This window comes from Andrographis paniculata, unplaced genomic scaffold (assembly GCF_009805555.1).
Source record: "Andrographis paniculata isolate CXL003 unplaced genomic scaffold, ASM980555v1 Contig22END, whole genome shotgun sequence".
Classification (NCBI taxonomy): domain Eukaryota; kingdom Viridiplantae; phylum Streptophyta; class Magnoliopsida; order Lamiales; family Acanthaceae; genus Andrographis; species Andrographis paniculata.
This window is the reverse complement of record NW_026137513.1, coordinates 1,876,076-1,892,475: the sequence shown is the minus strand read 5'-3', so window position 1 is coordinate 1,892,475 and position 16,400 is coordinate 1,876,076. Positions and strand designations below refer to the sequence as shown.

General features: G+C 30.6%; 1 protein-coding gene across 2 annotated transcripts; it reads left to right on the top strand.

Annotated features, from left to right (window-relative positions):
- The first annotated feature begins 4,630 nt into the window (after positions 1–4,630).
- On the top strand, positions 4,631–5,992 carry LOC127245611 (uncharacterized). Of its 2 annotated transcripts, XM_051266599.1 has the most exons (3): positions 4,631–4,662; positions 4,757–4,922; positions 5,446–5,992. In XM_051266599.1, exons 2-3 carry the CDS (start codon positions 4,761–4,763, stop codon positions 5,980–5,982), a joined length of 699 nt encoding a protein of 232 aa, XP_051122556.1. In that variant the 5' UTR covers positions 4,631–4,662; positions 4,757–4,760; the 3' UTR covers positions 5,983–5,992. The 2 variants fall into 2 exon arrangements, with proteins under 2 accessions (XP_051122556.1, XP_051122555.1); XM_051266598.1 differs by having other exon boundaries at positions 4,634–4,922.
- Positions 5,993–16,400: the final 10,408 nt, after the last annotated feature.

The window sequence follows — 16,400 nt, the reverse complement described above, 5'->3', positions numbered from 1 at the left end:
TCAGATTGGTAACCGATGAGAAAGCGGTTTTTTACGATTACCGACGTGGAAGCGATTGTTTACGATTACCGACGTGAAAGCAATTTTTTTACGATTACCGACGTGGAAGCGATTTTTTGGCCGGTTCAAGGGTAACCGACATGGAAGTGGTTCTAAACGGTTTGGTTTGATACGTGTATAAGTAGTCCCAGTGAGAAATGATAGACATCTTCAATCAGACAAAATTTCAAGAGAATATCATCGGGGATCATCAGTTTATTTTCCGTTATCATTTTCAGCTTTATATTTCCTTTTCATTTGAGGATTTACAGTTCCAAATTTTACTGTTCAAATTTGAAATATATTTTCGAATTTTATTTTTTATTTGTTAAAATTTTACCATCAATAAATATTTTATAAGAATTTTGTTTAGGATCGTATAATATTTGTAGAAAATATTTAAAATGTATATTTTAACAACATACGGATAAATTATAGAAATATATCCACAATATATATATATATCAAAATAAGTATCGGTAGAATCTTATCGCTTAAAAAAAAAATCAAACATTCACTTTCATGTCACAAATACTAATTTAAGTACTAATCAAATTAATTATCTGTAATACAACACACACAAAAAGAAAAAAAAGAAAAAAAAAAAAGAAAAAAGAAATGAAATGAAATGAAATGAAATGACACCCTTTTCAAGTGAATTTAAGATAATAGAAGTACATAAAAGAACTTTGAAATTCCATGTAAAATTTAAAATGATCACAAATTTCTATCAAAACATATAAATTTATCTTATAAAATATAATATAAAATATACTATTTAAATAAATGCAAATAAATAAATAACCGGAAAGTAAATGTCTGCGTATTTATTTTAGTATTTTTTTAAGTGTAAAAATAACTAGATCATAGTATTTTATGTAAAAAAAATAATGAATTGCTAAAAATATATTTTTTAAAAAAGAAAAGTTTAACTCGAATATAAAAAAGAAAGAAAAAATTGTGATGGTATTGGGTTTTGGGTGCGTTTTTTTTCGATTTGAAACTGAGTGTTTGATTTAAATTTTGGTTCGATACTCCCTCCATCCGGTTTAAACAATTACGTTTAGTTTTTGTACGTTGATCTTTAAATATTAATTATATTATCAAAATATAATACAAATCAAGAGAAAAAAAAAATATTTCTATTAGTGTTTTATAGTACTGATATAATAATATTTTTATAAAAAATTATACAAATATAAAGATATTTTAAATATTAAGTATAGTTACTCAAAAATTAAATATAACTCTTTTAGCCTGACAGAGGAATTAGTAGCATTTTAATGTAATTTTTTTGAAAAAAATAATTATATATTTTTATTAAAATTGTATTGAGTGAATAATAGTAAATGTGTTTGAAATAAAGACAAACACACCCTTTCAAATAAGAAAAATATGATATTCAACTCCCACAATTTTTAATAGAAATATATTTATTTTGTATGTATATTTAATTATCATTTTTATTTTCGCTCTAAAAATTATAATCTAAACGTGTCACAATTTCAATATTATAGCTTACGCGTGAGTTTTACAACTTGTCAAATTTACGTATTGTTGCCACTGCATACCACATGATACAATATTGCATAATATATAATATGTAACATATATTTTTAGCGAAGTTGTGACATGTCCAGAATATATTTCGCAATGGTGTCCATCGAGTGCAAGTTAGAGTAGTAGTTGTGAGCAGTGATGGAACCAGCCTTGCGGCTCCGGAGGGGCAAAATTGTTATATTTATTTGTTTCATTTTTTACCATTTATTTTTAGTTTCAACTTATTTCGAGCCTGTTTTTTATTTGAAACAGACATTCAGCTGTTTTTGTGTGTACAAAAAATAATATAAGTAACTTTTTCGTCGATTTTATTAACACTATAATGTGGCTGTAAAGAAAAAAAAAATGAAAGAAAATAATATTTAAATAAAATATTTTATTTTTTATATAATAAATTTATAAATAAAAATATTATATATTATTATAAATTAAAATAATAATAACATGAAAATTTATGTAGAATATTAATCCCAAATGGATGGGGCAAATTTGATTACTAAATAAAAAATTAAAAAAAATTACACTTCAAAAAAAATTGGAAGGGTTTGGAGGATCAACTGACCCCCCAAGCCCCAATGTAAATCCGTCACTGGTTGTAAGTAGAATAAATATTCATGTGCGATTAATGTACTAAAATAGCAAAGTTGTTACACATGCAAGATATATTCTGATAAGATGATAATTAAAAAACAAGAGTAATAATTAAGTACATTACAAGATATTTTTTGTAATTTTCCCGATAAATAGTAATAGATGAGTTAGAATGTAATGTTCTGTATTCCAACAAAAATGTGTACTAGACTGAATGTAGTAATGCAAAAATATGTAGGTGTTTTTTGTTACACTCCAAATCCCAATTTTTAACTATTTGGTATCTTTCGGAAAAAAATATATTTTCTCTCAAAATCATCTCATCATATATTATTTTAATACAAAACTCAAATAAAAATTTTCAAACCCCATCAAAAGAAACATATGTCTATGTTTGCTATATTATTTTAATACAAAACTCAAATAAAAATTTTCAAACCCCATCAAAAGAAACATATGTCTATGTTTGCTTGCGGGTTTCTAACTTATTCTTTATTTGATCGTGGGTTGAAATTGATTTAAAATAAAATATTGATTTGAATTTTTATTTGAATAGTATTTTTATGTAATATTTTCTGAGAATAAAAAATATATTTTTATTGAAAATTGTGTAGAGTGAATAATATTGATTTTAGTTTGAAATAAAAAAGAAAATAAACCCCTAATTTTACTATTATTATTATTATTATTATTATTATTATTATTATTATATACTCCTTCTTTAAAAAGTATCAAATTAAATAAATATATTTTTAATGTCAAATTAAATATATTATAACGAATAATTATTTTAATTTAAATATTTTTTTATTTTAAATTTTAAATCCAACTCTCAACTCTACTAACAAATGTGTTTTTTTTTATTTTATGTTTATTTTTAATCTTATATTTGAATTTTGATTCAAATAATATTTTATAAGATCAAAATAATATTTTTATGAGAAATTTTGAGAGTTGAATAATAAAAATAAATATCAGAATTTGGATGGATTTCTATATATATATATATATATATTGAATGTGATATTTTAATAAAAAAATACTAATTATATTTATAATTTGAAATCGTCTTTGTCTGTTTTGTGTTTTAGTTTGAAAAAAAAAATTGTTTATATAAAGTATATAATTGTGTAGATAATATAAATATCATAAATCTACGTAATATATTAAATTTTTGAGAAAATATATTAGATATTTTTGATAAAAAAGAAACACCCAACTATGATAATATTATTAAAATGCATAAGATATGTATATATCAAAGTACAAAATGACAAGTTCTCATTCTGATTTTGATTTTTAATCTGAATTAAATATTTTATAAAAGAAAATAATATATATTAAATCAGGATAGTTATAGGAATAGAAGAAAGCAAACTCTAAGAGAAGAGAGTTTGGGTTTGTTTAATTTATATTTTTAGATGGATTTTTTTTTTTTTACTAGAAATTATTTTGGTAATATAAAAAATAATATTTTGTATTAATTTGTTACATTTTTGTGAATAGGTAATATATATTATATATTGTGTTAACGTGTATATATTATATTTTTTTAATAATATTTATAAAAAGTACTTTAGTTAAAAGTATTAAGGGAACAAACCTTTTATTTGGTTGTGTTACGGTGTATTTTGAGTTTGTTCATCCAATTTTATTTTTTTATTCCATATGATTTTCAATATATATATTTATATTTTCTCTTAAAAGTCAATATTCAACATAAAATATTATATTTTATATTACGGACATAATTCCCTATACCTCATAATTAAAAAAAAAAATTCAAATTAAAACACTAAACTCTTTATATTTTATTTTTAATATTAATAAAAACTTAATATGATATAAATTTATAATTTGTGTGATATTTGGAATACTTTTTTTTTGTATTTAATATATTAAATAAAAAAACAGATAGTGTATGATAGTACTATATTTTAGAATAAAAAATTAAATTAATGTAGATTACAAGTTTAAAATGAAAAATGAAAAATGAAAAAAAAAAAAAAGTTAAAATAGCAAAAAACTCCATGTGGTTTCCCAAAATTGCTAAAAAAACCTCGTTGTTCTAAAACTCCAAAAAAACCTATTTGTGGTTTTCAAAATATTGCAAAAAATCCGCCTTCCGTTATAATTTAACGAAGGTTGAATATCACGCGCCTGAAATGCGATTTTTGGTTCATAAAAAATTATATTTTAGAATAAAAAATTAAATTACTGTAAATTACAAGTTTAAAAAAACATGAAAAATGCAAAAAAAAAAAAAAAAAAAAAAAAAAAAAAAAAAAAAGAAAAGAAAAGAAGGCCAAACAGTTGTCACGTGTTCTATTGTTTCCACCCTAGAATATTACTATAGCTAGTTAGTTACCTGAAAATGTTTTTCTATAAAATAAAATAACATTGGACTAAAAATAAGTAAATATTATTGCGAAATAAAATTTTCATCAACCATTACATAATTTATTTCCTAAGGTTCTTCTTATGATTATTATATTTTCAAACATCAATAATTTCAATGATGCTACAATATTATTATTAATTAAAATTTAATTTTATATATGGTTAGATTAATGGGGAAAGAGATTCTTGATTACACAGTGGTGCCGTTGGGGTTTCTGATAATGGCCGTTTATCACATGTGGCTTCTCCGGCAGATCTGCCGCCGTCCCGCCGCCACCATCATCGGAATCAACGCCATCAACCGCCGCAGTTGGGTTCTTACAATGATGGAGGTTTGTATTCGTTGCATTTAGGCTATGTAAGAATATACGAGTATTAATTATTAATAATGTTTTATAAAATAGTTATTAAAATACAAATAGGAACCAAATACACTCATTATTCATATGTATGTTTTTATTATAACCTATATTTTATACTCCATTAATTATTAACTTATTTTTTATTCAAAATATAAGTAGAAATTGATTTGAATTTTATTTAAATAATATTTTAATTTGATATATTCGGAGAGGAAATAGTATATGTTTATTGAAAGGCATGGAGAGTTAATAGTATTACTTTTCATTTAAAATTACAAAAAACAAATTCATCATTTTCACAAAAAACATTAATTAAATGATTGCCAATTTGGTAATTAGTTATTTGTAGTAAATCGAACAATATTTGTATCTCTATATAAGATAATTTTAAAAATTATAAAAAAAAAAATATTTTCAATATTTATTTTCAATTAAAATCATTATATTTATTACCTATTTTTATTTGAAATATAATATTCCCGTTAAATTATAGATTTCGTCCACAAATGGAATCTTACCCATCCAAATTCTAAGGAACAATATTATGGCTTCAACTGTATTAGCATCTGCGGCAATAATGCTCAGCGCCGCCGTTACTGTCATGATGATCGGCGGTTGCGGAGGTCGCGGTGGGCGCCCAATGCTAATGATTTACGGCGAAAAAAGTGAATTGGGATTTCTCATAAAATTTTTCTCAATATTGTTGTTTCTTTTAATGACTTTCTTTTTTAGCATGCAATCGATAAAATATTATAGTCAAGCAAGCATACTTATTATCGTTCCAAATAAAAATACAAACATGAATTGTGATTGCAAAAAAAATATTAGAGCAGAGTACGTGTGTAGGACAGTAAATAGAGGAAGTTATTTTTGGTCTTTAGGGTTGAGAACATTTTATTTTTCAGGTCCGCTGTTTATGTGGATTTTCGGGCCTATTCCGATGTTTCTGTGTTGTGTTTCTATGGTTATGCTATTGTATTTCCTCGATGTTAATGTTGATGGCGATGCTATGGTTTGTAATTGTATATAAGACCATCAGTTCTAATAATTACTTTAATTTTATTTATTTTTTTTTGTCTCTTATTGACATTATATCACATCTAACATTTAAATTTTAACTACTATTGTAATCATTACTTTTAATCCATTATTTTTTACTATTTTATAAAATTCTTTTTAAATTATTATATATATTTATATTATATAATACATAAATAAAGTTTATTATTATTTATATAATTCCAAGATATTAATATAAATTGTGACAATTTATATAATTTTTATAATAATTTTGAATTATTATATTATTTGAATTTGTGAGATTACTTGCATTTGAAAAATTAAATTATGAAAAGAAACTTGGATTGATATATCACCTAACATTTTTCATCTGGTTCAAAAAACTAGTTGAATTATGTATTCATTGGCCATTTTGTTGAAATTGTGTATTAAATTTTTTTAAAAAAATTAAAATTTGATATTTGATATATAAAATTAGATAAAACTAAATTATTAAAAAGTATGTAGATAAATATAATTTTTTGAAATAAATTTAAATTGTATTTACATAGATAAATTATTAATAAATTATTAATTTTAAAATTTTAAAAATTTTGAGTAATAATTAATTAAATTACTTTTTTAGAGGTAATAAGTTCTTATCAAAGGTAATAAATGTATAATAACTATATCATTAAAGGTAATGAATATTGTTATAGTAAAAATTGAAAAGATAATTATAAAATAATAAAAAATGTGACTGTAATAGATACTCTAGAAAATAAGAAAAAAAAAAAAAAAAGATAGTTGTTGTCCCTTAGATTAATTTAAAAGTTTGAATTTGTTGCATAGTTTAATTTTAGTAGCTCCTAGATCATGTTTAGTATGAGCAATAAAAAATTTGTTTGGTGTCAAAACCAATTTTGAATGCGTTCAATTAGTGTTTTCATCACAAGCAACTACTCAAAATATATATAATAGGTTACTGCGACGATTTAACCAATCGACATATGTTTATAAAAAAAGATAACATATATCCGACAGCACATCTTATCATAATGGTAATAATTACGGTGCTGATTTGAAAAATTCAGCACCCATAATGTATACAAACAACACATATTCTTATTACATATAGCACATGTTATATGTAATAAAGGTATGTGTTATTTGTTCATAATTACATGTGTGTTGTATAAAAGTGTGAATGTGCTAAAATCAACTGTTGTGTATGTTGTATGAGACTATATCATGTGTTTTAGTTCATGTATTGTAGTTGTATTATATTAACATATACAATCTGTTGTCTGTAATAATACTGTGTGTTGGCAGACAGCACACAATGTGTTTTTCAGCACCGTAGTCACTGCTTAATGTAATATATAACACATATTTTGATAGTACATTACATAATTACATGTAGCATAATATATTATGATTTTTTAGCACAATAAGCACATTATACATCATAAAATAATATACTACATAACTCACACAAAACATATATTTTTATATAACACAATATATGTTATCTATATTGTGATAAAATACTAATTACTTCAATTTAGTGTACTAGCTTGGTCAAATCAATATAATCTTAACCTTCACCGTATATGTATATGTATATATATATATATAACAACAAAAATCTAATAAACATACCAGAGTTAACAAAAAAAAAAAATTCTTCAAAACATTCTCTATAATACATGACACTTTTTTGTTTCGTTCTTAAATTATTAAAAGAACTTCCAAAATTAATAAATTGAAGAAGGAAATAAGAATAATAAGCAAAAAAGAATAACCTATAAATTAATGCAATCATCACGGAAATAATAACAATATAATAATCCTTTCATACAAAATTAATTAATTTATTTTGTCATTTAAATCTATCTCAAATTAATTTATTTGTTTCTTTTTTAATAATTATAATCCCTACACAAATAAAATATACTCTTATATTTGAATCATCATACAACAATATTTCCAATTTAGTTTTACTAAATTATAGTAGTATTGAAAATTTTCACCAAGATCGGTTTATTTTTACATGACAAAGAAGACAAAGAAGTGACTATGGGTGTGTTTCTTGTTGGAAAATTAATAGCGAATTTGAAATGTGACAAAATCAAATCACCAAATATGATAACGATTTTGAATATCACATTCAAAAAAATTCGAGCCTCGTATAGGACGCGATTTCTTGAAGCGAATTTCGGTCTTCCATCGATCGCCTCTCAGGAAAAAAATGAATAATTTATAGAATAAGAGATTTCGCGAACCGAATCAAAAAAATTTTGGAAGAAGAGATTTTGCATAAAAGTTAAAAGAGTTTTTGGAAGAGAGAGAATATATACATTACATATTTTTCATGGTTTGGGGATTATTTTTTATTTAATTTTCATAAAAGGGAAGAAGTCAATCATGCACCCACTTTTGCACATTGCAAGATAGTTGCAACCGTAATATTTTATTTAATTATTTGAATTTTTCAAGTCAAAATAAATTAATAAAATAAATACAAAATTAAAATAATTGGACTTTCAGAAATTTGGGCTTGGCCTAACGGCTCCAAGGCCCAAGACCCAAATCTTGACATTTAATATAGTTAAGCCTAAGTCAAGCCCAATCTAGGCTAGGCCCAAACCAAATCAAGTCATGCCCAATCCAATCCTAATTTCTTCTTTACTCTTAATACGGTGCAAAACAATATATGGAAGGGTGATGTTTTATATGTTTTCCATGTGGGACAATCCACTCTTCTCTCACTTCTTCCTTTTTCACTTACACTAACAATCCCCCACATCAAAGAGGAAAACGATGACTCAATGAAAGAAAATGAATTTTGTATAGGATGAGTAGGTGTTCTTTTGAAGGAACATTCCTCTATGTTTCTGACCTGTCGCGCGGTCAATCAAATATTTCACCTACTCCGTAATCACAATTTAATGTAATATAGGTGAAGGGATCGTCTCCACATGGATTGTATGATTCACTCTTTCGTGTTCTAATGCAGTAAATAAATGGGGATTTTTCTTTTATTATCTAATTAAAATAAAATAACAAAGCAATTAAATTAAAAGGAAACTGACTATCAAGGGGATGTCTGGCTCAAGGGATGATGCAGTTATGACACTTGTGTTCTATCATTAATTCAATAAAATTAATTCTTATTAAGGTATCAATAAATTGGTTATAGTTATCAACAAGCTCTGATAACCAATTTTTCCTTACAGTGTAGGTAATTAAGGTACGACCGTTAACTACCCCTAATTAAGCAAATAAACCTAGGTGCGCCCATAAGAATATTGCCTAACCACATTCCAATCTAGAAAAACCCAATTCAAAACAATTACTACCTAAGAGGAGCAATTAGATTTGATTGTCTAACCCCCGGGAAGGAACTATTCAACCCGGTTGTCACCTATTCAAGTGCGAATACAATTACAGATATCCTACTTGAATTGACTTTAGATTATCAGACTAATTTAAATATCGGTACCAAAAATATTCAATCAATATAATAATCACAAACGTTATTCTCAGAATTAGACAGATATTGATAATAAAAAAGAACTTTTATAAAGAAAATCAAGAATCTCCAAAACAAAAAAACCAAAACATTATCACCCCTCAAACCAAAAAGTATCTACTCCATAATTAAATAACAAAGAATAAAAGAGAAAGATGAAGTCATAGTGGGAAGGAGAAATCTTCTTTGTTGATTTGCTCCTGCGCGATCTATGAATCTGTCAGTCTCCTGCTCCTGTGCGTTTCTGCCATAGCCGTTCTCCCTTGCCAAATAGGCGTGTCTTTTTCATTCTTATTTGATTTTTGCCCTAATTATTTTGTAGATGGGCTTTTGGGCCTTTAATTAATTTTATTTCTTTTTTTTGCCAATTATGCTAAATTTAATATTTGCCCTCTGCACATAGCAAATAAATAATTCGTATATAAATTAGGTAGAATCCAATCAAAATCATCCAAATATCGCATATGATATGAATATAAAACGCATGTGATTTCTAACTATCAGTTTCCGAGGGATACGACACTTAATTAGTGATCATTAAAGCAATTATTTGCTATCCTCCTTGTTCTATCATCATTCGTTGACACGAGTTGGGTCAAGGCTAAAAGCCCCCACAGTGACACACATAGGTCTTATAGGTAGGTTGTCCAATTAAACCTAGTTTTTGAGATCTTCAATCTTTCTAGGTTGAGTTTTCCTTTATAAAACTTATATCTTGGCATGTTTAACCCTTATTTCTCTTGTCAGTTTATAAATTGCATCACGGTTTAACCCTTTGGTTAGTGGATCCGTTAGGTTATCTTTTGACGCAACATGGTCTATCGAAATAACCTTAGTTGTGATTAGTTGCCTTATGGAAGTATGTCAACGGCGAATGTGTCGATTCTTTCCATTGTACACTATACTCTCTGCTCTGCCAATAGCAGATTTACTATCGCAGTAAAGGGTTATGGCAGAGACAGGTTTATCCCACTCTGGAGTGGCGAATCCATTCCGCTTCTTCTCCAGCCTTATCCAATGCAATGAACTCATATTCTATTGTGGATTTGGAAATAATTGTTTGTTATGAGGATTTCCAAGAGATTGCTACACCCGCTAGTGTAAACATATATCCACTACTTGATCTCGAATTGAGAGTATCAGATATCCAGTTTGCGTCTGAGTAGCCTTCTACTACAACTGTATGTTTGTTGTAGTGCAGCCCATAATCTCGAGTGTACCATACGTACCTAAAGACACGAAATATGGGTTTCCAATGCTCGCGACTAGGATTACTCTTATACGTACTCACCTTGCTTATAGCATAAGCTATGTCAGGTCTAGTGCAGCTCATCAGGTGCATCAAGCTTCCAATTATCCTAGCGTATTCAATTTTGGATACACCTTCTCCACGATTCTTGGATAAATGGATACTTGTGTCCAGTGGAGTTTTTACTATTCTTGTATCATCCTTATTGAATTTTTTGAGGATTTTTTCTACATAATGAGTTTGACTCAAAATTAGACTATTTCCGGTTCTGTTGATCTTAATTCCTAAGATCACATCAGTGAGACCCATGTCTTTTATGTCAAATCTAGAATTTAACTTGTCTTTGGTATACTTAACGATATATTCGTTGCTACCAAAGATAAGTATATCGTCTACGTAAAGGCGTATTATCAGATAACCTGACTCAGTGGTCTTCTTTATGTATATACATTTATCATAATCATTGATTCCGAAACCACTATCTATCATGGTATGATCAAATTTCTCATGCCATTTTTTTTTTAGCTTGTTTAAGTTCATACAGTGATTTCACAAATCTACAGACTTTCTTTTCCTTACCTGAAACTGTAAAGCCTTTTGGTTGTTCCATGTAGATCTCTTCATCGAGATCTCCATTTAAGAAGACCATTTTCACATCCATTTAATGTACCTCAAGATTCCCCAGAGCGGCTATCACAAGGATCATCCTAATGGATGTTATTCTCGTGACAAGAGAATATGTGTCAAAGTAATATAGGTCTTCTCGTTGCCTGTAGCCTTTGATTACAAGTCTAGCCTTGTATTTGTCTATTGTACCGTCTGGTTTTAATTTTCTCTTGAATATCCATTTTGATCCAAGAGGTTTCGAACCAAGTGGGAGATCTACAAGTTCCCAAGTGTGATTCTGAAAAATAGAATCAATTTCACTTTTTACGGCTTCTTTCCAGAAAGGCGTTTCAGCAGACCTCATCGTCTCAACATATGTTTGAGGCTCGTTTTCAAGGAGATAAAGTAAAATATTCATTTCCAAATGACTTTTCAACTCGTGCTAGCTTGCTTCTTCTGAGCTCAGGTTCCTGACCTGGTTCAGATTCAGATTCATATATTTCTATTCGATCTTAGTCCACAGTTTCGTGTTCTCAGTCGGCCGAACTAGATTCAACGTCTGCCTGTGCAGGGAACATATTTTTAATGAATGATGCATTTTTTTATTCCATTATCGTATTCTTTGGGATATCCAAAATTCTCGAATCCAAGAATTAATAGGCAGTATTGTTATGTGCATATCCTATTAAGATGCAATCCACTGTCTTGGGACTGATTTTCACACGTTTGGGATATGACACCACTACCTTAGCTACACACTCCCACACTCGAAGGTGTTTGTAAGATAGTTTACGACATTTTAAAGCTCATAAGGCATCTTCTCCATATTTTCTCGAGGTATTAAGTTAAGCAAATAATTATTGCTTAAAATTGCCTCCCCCCACAATTTTTGGGGTAGTCCACAAATTAACAACATCGCATTCATCATTTATTTTAATGTGCAATTTTTGCGTTCAGCAACGCCATTTGATTGAGGTGAGTAAGGTAGAGTTACTTCGTGAATTATTCCATTTTGTACACAAAATTCACCGATCGGAGTTTCATATTCTCCACCTATGTCACTTCGAATTTGTTTATTCCGTTTGTTAAGTTGGTTTTCCACTTCATTTTTGTACAAAATAAATTTACTTAATGCCTAATATTTGATTTTAAGTAAATACACATAACAGTATTTTGTACAATCATCAATAAATATAATAAAATATTTATTATCACCTCGTGTTTGTACAAATTTTAAATCATATATGTCGTTGTGAATTAATTCGAGTGGTTAATTTTCACGGTGAATCGTTTGGAAAGACAATCGAGTTTGTTTTGCTTCAACACAAATTTGACATTTATGTTTATTTAATTCGAACTTTGGAATATGGTTCAGGTTACGTATCAAACCAAACCATCCAGAACCACTTCCATGTTGGTTACCCTTGAAACACCCAAAACACGCTTCTACGTCGGTAATCGTAAAAAACTGCTTCCATGTCGGTAACCTTCAAAAACCGTTTCCTCGTCGGTTACCGATCTGAACTGTCCGAAACCGCTTCCTCGCCGGTTACCAATCTGAACCGTCTGAAACTACTTCCTCTTCGGTTACCGATCTGAACTGTCTGAAAACTGCTTCCACGTCGGTTCTGAACCGTCCAAAAACTGCTTTCTTGTCAGTTACTATTGTAACCAACCGCACCAAGGCGCAAACTCGGATGAAAACTATACGTAGGGCCTACCGTCCCACCGACTTGGCCCGAACAATCATCCAACCGTATGAATTTGGCCCGCCACTGAACCTCCACTGGGCCCATCCATTTATCATTACTCGGCTCAAACCCAAATCTTATTTTTTTGTGCTCGACAACTTGTCTCCTCTTTCTCTGACTCCGAAACGTCACTCTTGATTGGCACAAGAAGTGACGGTTAGGAGTCTGCAACAACAATTGGGAGTCTTTCACTACCAACCCCATTTTTTGCGCGTCAATTCGGTTGCCGACAAGGTATTCCTGGTTTTCTTTCTTGACCACACTACCGGCTTCTCCTAAGCAACCACCAACCGACCTGCCAACAGCTGACCTTCTGGCCATAAATCATCCGGCGGTTAGGCTCCCGTCTTTGGATCCCCCAGTGGGTGGCCCTTCCAAAGCTGGCCAATCCTCTAGCGGCTGAGTCTCTTGAGGCCAACCGACTTCCTGTTGGAAAGGATTCTGGTAGAGATATTCTGAGGCCAACCAACTTCCTGTTGGACGGCTGTTTCCAATCATTTCCATGTGAGGTCAACCAACTTCCCCTAATGTTGGCTCATTCCGAGGCGACCGCCATTCAGAGTCAGGTAGACAACTACGCATACTTCTCAAATTTTTTGTTGATATTCTTAATTTTAAATCAACATTTCTATTTGGCAGCATAATCTCAATTTCTCCTTCATCTCGATTTCGAGTTCCAGCAACTGGTCGATCAGTCGTGGCCCGATATGCAACACTGCCTTTTGCTGACTTGAAGCCTGAAGAACTTCAAGATCTCGCTCAAGTCACGATTGATTTGCTGATTCAACACCCAACCGAGTCGGCGGCTACTCCAGTTTTGCACCGACTGGTGGAACGGATTCCTGAACTCCAGGCTGACCTTCCAATGATCCAAGTAGTCGGCCCGTCTCAGCCTCTGATCTTTTAAATGACTTTCGGAATCAGCTGAATTAACGATCACGTCGTCAATATACACTTCCATTTTGAAAACTTGGTTACCCTCACAGAATATCAGTTGATGATACAGAGATAATAACACACATTGGAACGCATGAATCCAATATATTCCTAGGAGCACCAAATACATGGTACCTGCATCTACCACAAAGAACACGGTTAATTTTATTTTAGGCCCGACCTCTATCGGGGCTACCATCATACCTTTCGACTAAGTCAACTGACCCGTGAAACTTGTCAGTTCAATGTCCACTGCATAGAAGACTCTTCTGAAATAGATCCTTTCTATAAACTGCATAGAAGACTCTTCTGAAATCTATCTCATGTCCAATAAATCGGTTAAAGACACCATTAGAGCAGGATTGAAGAACTACTGTGAAAAGTTGTCTCCAATCCTTCCCATCTGTGTATTTGCCCAGGTGAGAGATTGAAAAACCAAGAAAATATTTTCTTGGTCAGAGAAAGACTGAACAACTGCAATTTATGAAATAAATTGTTACCGATTTCCCCTAACTGGGCCGTGAACCGTCCCACATGCTCAATAGTAGAAAACTCGTCCTCTTTCGAGAATGTGTGAAATTCGGGTGGTCGATAATTCTTGGGAAGAGGATGTTCATTGATAATCCTTTCAGGGAACGGTCGTTGATATGCAGGCCGATTGATAATCTGTGGAGTCATACCAAAATGGACCATCAGAACGTGTACGAAGTCGTCTAGGTCCAATCCGACCGAATGATGATCTGGAACTGGAATGGGATCATGAGGATGATCTCCACGTCGGTCATCCCTTTGTCCAGGTCGGTCATCCCTCTGTTGAAATGGCTCATGCCGAGTTCCCAGAGGGATATTATTTGGAAAAGTGAGGGGAGTTTTCCCTCTTTGTGCCCTAATAGGGGCTGTAGCACTTTGAATGGTGCTATCCACTAACGACGGCCCTGCGAAGTTTGCCTGAAGGCGCGACAGAGACATTCCTGGAGGTGAAGGCTCGGACTGAAGTGAAACTCTCGATAGGGTTTGACCTAGCATATTATGTATCAAGTTGTGTTGCTCGTGCAACATTATCTGCAAGGTTGTTGTTTGCTTATTATTCATTTTTTGAACATGATTTAACCATTCGGATGGTTGGCGTTGCCATGGTGGCCTCGATGGATATGCTGAGGCTTTGAGATTGAGAACCTGCCATGAAGTTCCTTGCAACGACTCGACCAGATCGGAGTTGTATAAAATTTTCGTTAGATGTAGGATCAGCAATTTTGTCTTTCTCCCACTGTGGTCGCCAAATTGTTGATGGTAAAATCTCAACAAATAAAAAGTAAAATTCAAAAATATATTTTGAACTTGAACAATAAAACTTGGGACTGTAGATCCTCAAATTAAAAGGAAACGGAAAGCTGAAAAGGATAATTAGAAATAAAATGATGATCTCCAATGAGATTCTCTTGAAATTTTTTCAAATTGAAGATGTTCATCATTTCTCACTGGGACTGCTTATATACATATAAAACCGAACCGTCCAGAACCACTTCCATGTTGGTTACCCTTGAACCGCCCAAAAAAACGCTCTCACGTCAGTAATCGTAAAAAACTGCTTCCACGTCGGTAATCGTAAAAAATCGCTTCCACGTCGGTAACCGTAAAAAACTGCTTCCTCGTCGGTTACCAATCTGAACTGTCCGAAACCGCTTCCTCGTCGGGTACCGATCCGAACCGTCTGAAACTACTTCTTCGTCGATTACCAATATGAACCGTCTAAAAACTACTTCCACGTCGGTTCTGAACCGTCCAAAAACTGTTTTCTTGTTGGTTACCATTGTAACCAACCGCCCCAAGGCGTAAACTCAGATGAAAATTGTCCGTAGGGCCAACCGTCCAGCCGGCCTGGCTCCAACAACCATCTGACCGAATTAATCTGGACCTCCACTAGGCTTTAAACAATTTGGGTTTGGCTCAAATCTTGACATTTAATATAGTCAAACCTAAGCCAAAATCAATCTAAGCTAGGCCCAAACCAAGTCATGCTCAATCCAATTCCAATTTCTTCTTTACTCTTGATAGAGTGTAAAATAATATATGGAACGGTTATGTTTTATATGTTTTCCGATTTGGGTTGCTACTATAAATCCGACAAGGCTGCAGACATGCAACTTTATGCTTATGTGTGTTTGTATTTTTTTTAATTTAAAATATTCAAATTATAATTTATTTAATATTTATAATAATTATAGTTTGAAAAATATATAGAATATATATCTCATTTTGTATTGAATAAAAATTTTTATAATACAAATAAATAAAAATATCAAATCAATATATATCCAAACTTCCCAAACTCAAACCAAACACGTACACAAACACAAAAGAAACATAAAACT

Excerpts from the sequence above, each read along its gene's own strand:
- LOC127245611 (XM_051266598.1), top strand. The coding sequence starts at position 4,749 with ATGGTTAGATTAATGGGGAAAGAGATTCTTGATTACACAGTGGTGCCG. Across the intron at positions 4,923-5,445 it reads GGGTTCTTACAATGATGGAG|ATTTCGTCCACAAATGGAAT; the intron begins GTTTGTATTCGT and ends GTTAAATTATAG.